General features: G+C 47.9%; 1 protein-coding gene across 1 annotated transcript; it reads left to right on the top strand.

Annotated features, from left to right (window-relative positions):
• The first annotated feature begins 2,021 nt into the window (after positions 1-2,021).
• On the top strand, positions 2,022-3,766 carry LOC133349068 (uncharacterized). Its single transcript, XM_061562206.1, has one exon. It carries the CDS (start codon positions 2,593-2,595, stop codon positions 3,574-3,576), a length of 984 nt encoding a protein of 327 aa, XP_061418190.1. The 5' UTR covers positions 2,022-2,592; the 3' UTR covers positions 3,577-3,766.
• The last annotated feature ends 2,554 nt before the right edge of the window (positions 3,767-6,320 follow it).

Raw genomic sequence — 6,320 nt, 5'->3', positions numbered from 1 at the left:
GGCGTGAACCCCATCGTAGAGAAATTGCCATTTGACGTGCAGGAAAAATGGAGAACAGCGGGTTCAAGATACAAGTCAGAGCATCAGGTTGCATTCCCCCCATTCTCTTTTTTCTCAAAGTTTATCCGCAACCTGGCTAAGACTAGAAATGACCCGAGTTTCATGTTTGGCACCACGGGGATTTCCAGTCCAGATCTCCCAAAAATGGAAAGGACAACAGCGAAACGAGGAACAGCGAGAGTGCCAATTTCCGTACACAAGACTGAGGTCTCTCCTGCGACATTCGCAAACTCCGTCCAGGCAACCACCACAAAGAAAAAGATAGAGGATCCAGAGAAGCAATGCCCATTGCATGATAAACTTCACTCCCTCCAGAAATGCCGTGAGTTCAGGAGGAAGCCATTGGAAGAGCGGAAGAACATGCTGAAAGAATTTGGAGTGTGCTTCAAATGCTGTGCTTCTACAAACCACCTTGCAAGGAATTGCAAGGCAGTTATCAAGTGCGAGGAATGTGGCAGCGACAAACACGCAACTGCTCTGCACACATTTTACTCGAAACTCAGTAGCACTAAGGCTTCCGATCCCGAAGCAGAGCACGGCGGGGAGCAAGGCGAGACCGCCGCACTCACTTCGTCAATCACAACCAAATGCACAGAAGTCTGTGGAGAAGGCTTCAAATGAAGATCTTGCTCAAAGATATGCCTCGTCCGAGTCTATCCCAAAGGACATCCTGAAAGGGCAGTAAGGATGTACGCCATAATGGACGACCAGAGCAACAGGTCTTTGGCAAGGTCAGAGTTCTTTGATCAGCTAAGTGTAGGTGGGAATTCCTTTCCATACACGCTCAGAACATGCTCAGGACTGATGGAGACAGCGGGAAGAAGAGCGAGCGGCCTCATGGTGGAAACCATAGATAGCACCATGAAGCTAGCCCTTCCTACGGTGACAGAGTGCAACGAGATACCGGACGACAGGAGTGAGATTCCCACGCCCGAAGTTGCACGTCACCACCCACACCTGAAACCCATAGCAGAGTTCATCCCGCCATTGGATCACGCGGCACAGATTTTACTTCTGCTCGGCAGGGACATGCTGAGAGTCCACAAGGTTCGCGACCAACGTAATGGACCTCACGACGCTCCCTATGCCCAGAGACTCGACCTAGGATGGGTCATCGTAGGTGACGTTTGTCTGAAGGGAATACACAAACCAGACCACATTAGCACATTCAGAACGAGTGTGCTCACGAATGGACGCACGTCGCTCTTCAAACCGTGCCCCAACCACTTCACGCTGAAAGAGAAACTCGGCGAGAGAAGTCAAGGCTGTACCGTGCAGACTTACGAAGAAACCACCATGACTTCGCTTATACATCCACCGTCTTTGTTGGAGTTTGTTCCTCCACGTTTCTCCAAGCCAGTCCTGACTGACGGGAAGAAGACTAAGGTGAAGCCGCTGCTCGTCGCTCTGCTGGTGGTCGTGGCGGTGGTCGCTGTGACCGTGGCCTCTCCGTTCCTCGACTCGGAGCTATCGTCCGAGTGGGAATTCTGGAAGGAGTTCCACGGCAAGGCCCCACAACCGGAACATACCATCTCAAGGCTCGAACTGTGTGGAGCCATTCTTGCTACAGAGGTGGCGGAACTGATCTTAGACGAATTTGACGTCAAACTGGACGCGGTCAAGTTCTACACGGACAGTAAGGTCGTACTAGGCTACATAAACAACCAAACCAGACGGTTCTACACTTACATCAGCAACCGGGTGGAGCGCATCAGGAGATCGACGCAGCCGGAGCAATGGAATTACGTTCCAACTGACCAGAATCCAGCAGATCTTGCAACTAGGTCCGTCCCTGCATCTCTGCTGAATCAAACCATCTGGCTGACGGGTCCAGCGTTCCTGTTACGACGTGACGTTGGCCCATGTACTACCAAGGAGACCTTTGGACTCTTAGAGCCCGAGTCCGACAAGGAGATTCGTCCTCTAGTGACAACTTTCGTAATAAATGTGCGACCAAGAAGTCCACTGAGTCCACACCATTTTGAACATTTCTCGAAATGGACGACGCTCGTGCGAGCGATAGCACATTTAACGCATATCGCAGACTGCTTCCATCGCCCGATGAGAGGCACCACTGGTAGCTGCAATGGATGGCATTACTGCACAGTGCCACGCACTGAAGACGAGCTTTCCAGAGCAAGGAAATCAATCTTCCGCTGTGTGCAACAGGCAGCTTATGCAAGTGAGATCAAGGCCATCAACAAGGGAGAAGACCTTCCTAGGGTCAGCACCCTCAGGAAGCTAAACCCCGGGATGGACAAAGACGACTTGCTCAGGATCGGTGGTCGGCTAGGGAATGCAAAATTAGATGAGAATGAACGAAACCCCCTCATAATCCCAAGCCAGAGCCACATCGCAATCTTACTCGTGCGCCACTACCACGAGAAGGTCAAGCACCAAGGTCGGCACTTCACAGAAGGAGCAATCCGATCTGCAGGGCTGTGGATCGTTGGAGCAAAGAGGTGCATCGCCAGCACAATCCACAAGTGTATCCGGTGACGCAAGCTACGTGGAAAACAGGAAGAACAGAAAATGGCAGACCTCCCAGCCGATCGACTCAGTGTGGAACCTCCCTTCACCTCTGTAGGGATTGACGTGTTCGGACCATGGACAGTCATCTCCCGCCGCACCAGAGGAGGGCTCGCGAACAGCAAACGTTGGGCAGTGCTGTTCACCTGTATGAGTACACGAGCAGTGCACATCGAAGTCATCGAGTCCATGGACTCTTCGAGCTTTATAAATGCACTCCGGAGGTTCTTCGCCATCAGAGGGCCAGCCAAGCAACTCCGTTCTGATTGTGGAACCAATTTCATAGGAGCATGTAAAGAGCTTAAGATCAATACGGAGAATGTCGAAGATTATTCTGTCAGGAAATACCTTAGTGATCAAGGCTGCACATGGATCTTCAATCCTCCCCACTCTTCGCACATGGGTGGAGCCTGGGAACGCATGATCGGGATTGCTCGACGCATTCTCGACTCCATGCTATGTGATGTCGGGTCCACACGGCTCTCTCACGAGGTCTTGACCACTCTCATGGCCGAGGTTTCAGCCATAATTAACTCAAGACCCCTGATTCCCGTCTCAACCGACCCGGAGTCACCATTCATCTTGACTCCTGCTACACTTCTTACCCAGAAGACAGATGTGCTCACAGCACCTACCGAGGAGGCCAGCACTGCAGACCTCTACAGACGTCAATGGAGACAAGTGCAGAGCTTCGCGAACACGTTCTGGCATCGCTGGAAAAACGAGTACCTTACGACACTCCAAGTGCGCAACAAGTGGCAGTCTAATAGACCAGACATCCAAGAAGGCGACCTCGTCCTACTGAAGGACAACCAAGCCAAACGGAATGAGTGGCCAATGGGCCGCATCCTCAAGTCGATTCCAAGTGCCGATGGAAAAGTTCGAAAGGTCGAGGTTATGATTGCGAAGCAAGGTGTCGCAAGAACTTTCATCAGGCCCATAGTCGAGATAGTACTACTTCTCTCTCGCAAAGATATGGACAAATAAGTCGACCCGTTGAAGTTGTTATACACTTGTTTATGAGATAGGAAATAAATGGTGGTATCTCCTAGATACCAGACGGGGAGTGTCTTGCCTCACGGCAGATGGGGAGCGTACGTTAACAGGAAGTTCCTGTTTTTTTGATGCTAATGTTGGTCACGTGACCAGGAAGTGACGATGTTAGATTTCTACTGTACCACGCGGGCTTCAGCCATTACTCAGATAAGTCAAGATGGCGGCACGCATCGCATCTCAGTGAGACCACAGCCGCACTTATCCATTGTGGGAGCTTAAGAAGCATTATCTGTAAGTTGTTTATATTCCTCTAATATTGGAAATGCTGTTGTAATGTTGGAATGACCGTTATAGCAATGTAAATGCCTTTATGGTGCCGTTAAGTTGTTGTAGCAAATACGAGGCCTAGTTAGTAACGAAGCCTGTGACTTTCCTTATTGTGGATGTTACTTGTGATTTAGTAGGTCGAGTCAGACTTGTGCCTATGTTGCGATCCTGAGAGTGATGACGAAGTATCTCATCCACAGTTTAGTGTTAAGTGTAATGCTGTACATTTGGGGTGCAGTGGGATGAATACACTGTGCCTGTATGCAACGCACCAGCTTGTGCCTTTGTCTAGTTGTTCAGGGGTAATGTGGGGGCCTGGTCCTTCCAGGATCTATTGTTATCTGAGACAATGTTCTGATGCTGTGGTGTTTATTGTGTGGGTGTTTCCGAATTATAACAGATGCTGTATCTGTGTTTTCTCACCAGTTTTACCTGTTACAATCAATAAATGACGATCGGAGTTGGACGGTCATCCTGGCTTCGAGGGTTTATTGAACACATGGTTGTCTACTCGACTAGCGGTGCAACGCAGCGCACAGCGAGGCCGAGATACCAACCATGCTCAGTTACTTTCATCGATATCCCCATGGCTGCAATCGTAATTTTCCCAGCATCATCCTCTTTTTTTGAAGTGGCTGTGATGGGAAATCTATCATTATTTATGGGGCATTAAATGTCCCTTTTCAACCATTAAGCCAGTTTATTTCCGGGAAGGCGCAATGAGCTAAGAATCGTTTTATTCGATGGAGACCCAACCAATTTGGCAGGCGTGTTTTAAAGTAGGGAAAGTTGTTTAGTCATGAGGATAGGTTTTCCCTTTTTTTCTGGCAACAAAACGGGTGTTAAGATGCTATAAAACCAAACTGAAAAATTTTACAAGGAATCATGTCTTTATACGTGACTTTACCGAAAGAACCAAAGAGTAAAAAACATTCTCTGATAATAGATGCATTGTCTTTGAAGCTGTTTGGTGCACACCAGAAACAGCTTCTTCTTTTTTCAGCCTATTCTCATATATTGGTACTGGCAAAGGAGGTCCCATGATTGTGGTGTCATGACTAATACATAATAACACATAGCAATGGAAATCTAATAATCAATCCAAAATCAAATTATTTACACGGAGTTCTCCCCTCTTCCAAGAGTTTGAGATACACTTATTCTTCTTGCCATGCTCCAGTTATTTTTTTTGTACCTCAGAGGTGGCAACCCCAGTTGGAGCTCTGGGTATTGCTGCCAAATGAGTGTGAAACCACCCCTAGTGGCAAGACTCGCAGAGCAAACAACAATGTCACAGCAGCCGCCAACGCACCACCGTTCTGGGATGTGAGCAGCTACCCAGCACGTGCCACTTCATCTGTGTGCTGTTTTTTTAAATTTCCTTTTAAAGTTCGCTCTTCCAGCATGAAGACCATTCTCCAATGGCCTTCAGTGCCGGCATTCATGGGAATGAATGGTCTGCTGCGAAGGCTTTTTTTTACGCCTTCACTAGTTTACATCATGTAACGCCGTTCAAATCTAACGGACCAATGTTGTGCTGTAGGAGGACCGGCGAGGAAGACGTTTGTTTAAGTCCGCTCCGAGCCGAGGCCGGGCCGGTGTGATTGCAGCTGTGGCACTTGCATTGTCACGACGGAGAGTCTCCGGATCAACTTTCTGAGAATCAAGTTAAATGGGAAACGATGTACCCCATCACATTTACTGAAATGGGAAACTAGGCCGGTGTCCAGGCCTGCAGTAAACGAAATAATCTAGAACTGGATTAACAAAATAGTGAGGTCATTGATCACTATTCGATTACGCGACCTATCTGATAAGGCGAAAATAGTTGGGGGGGGGGGGGGAGAAATATATATTGAGGTCTGTTCTCACGTTTGCCGATTGGACGGGAGGCGGTGGGCGGGGCTTGATGACATCATCAGCATCATCAGCCAAATCACAGCGGGCATGGCTTGTAGGGGGTTTCCTGCCTTCAGGAGGCAAGCTGCTATTTTAAAAGGGGCTTGAGGAATCTACCACAAAGAAACGTAGTCGATTACAATTGTTTCTTCATTAATCATCCTAAGTAAAACGTACATTCTCTGTAATCAATGTTAAAGTGTACGACATGATACGATGATCTGTCTGCCATTGATTTTATTAATAATAAGTTGGGAAAATGTCATAAAATGTAAGGCAATGCTTTCCATATACATTAAGCATGGCTTTTTGTCAGCAAAAATTCATGACACGTATTGTTTTCAAAGGTACCATACATTGTGAGAAAAAAAAAAAAAATTGAGAAAAGTTTCTCAAATTTAACACGTACACTTGAAATTTATATAGATTTTATCGTATTCCATTTCCCCCCCCCCTCTAAGCCTCCACATATCCGCCTGGCATTGGCAATACACATCACGTCGGCGTGT

This window comes from Lethenteron reissneri, chromosome 29, assembly GCF_015708825.2.
Source record: "Lethenteron reissneri isolate LAM-NWPU_2019-01 chromosome 29, ASM1570882v1, whole genome shotgun sequence".
Taxonomy (NCBI): domain Eukaryota; kingdom Metazoa; phylum Chordata; class Hyperoartia; order Petromyzontiformes; family Petromyzontidae; genus Lethenteron; species Lethenteron reissneri.
The sequence above is the reverse complement of the archived record's forward strand: the minus strand, read 5'-3'. Positions and strand labels throughout refer to the sequence as shown.

What these genes read in the sequence shown, in the direction of transcription:
- LOC133349068 (XM_061562206.1), top strand. Translation starts at nt 2,593, where the DNA reads ATGGCAGACCTCCCAGCCGATCGACTCAGTGTGGAACCTCCCTTCACC.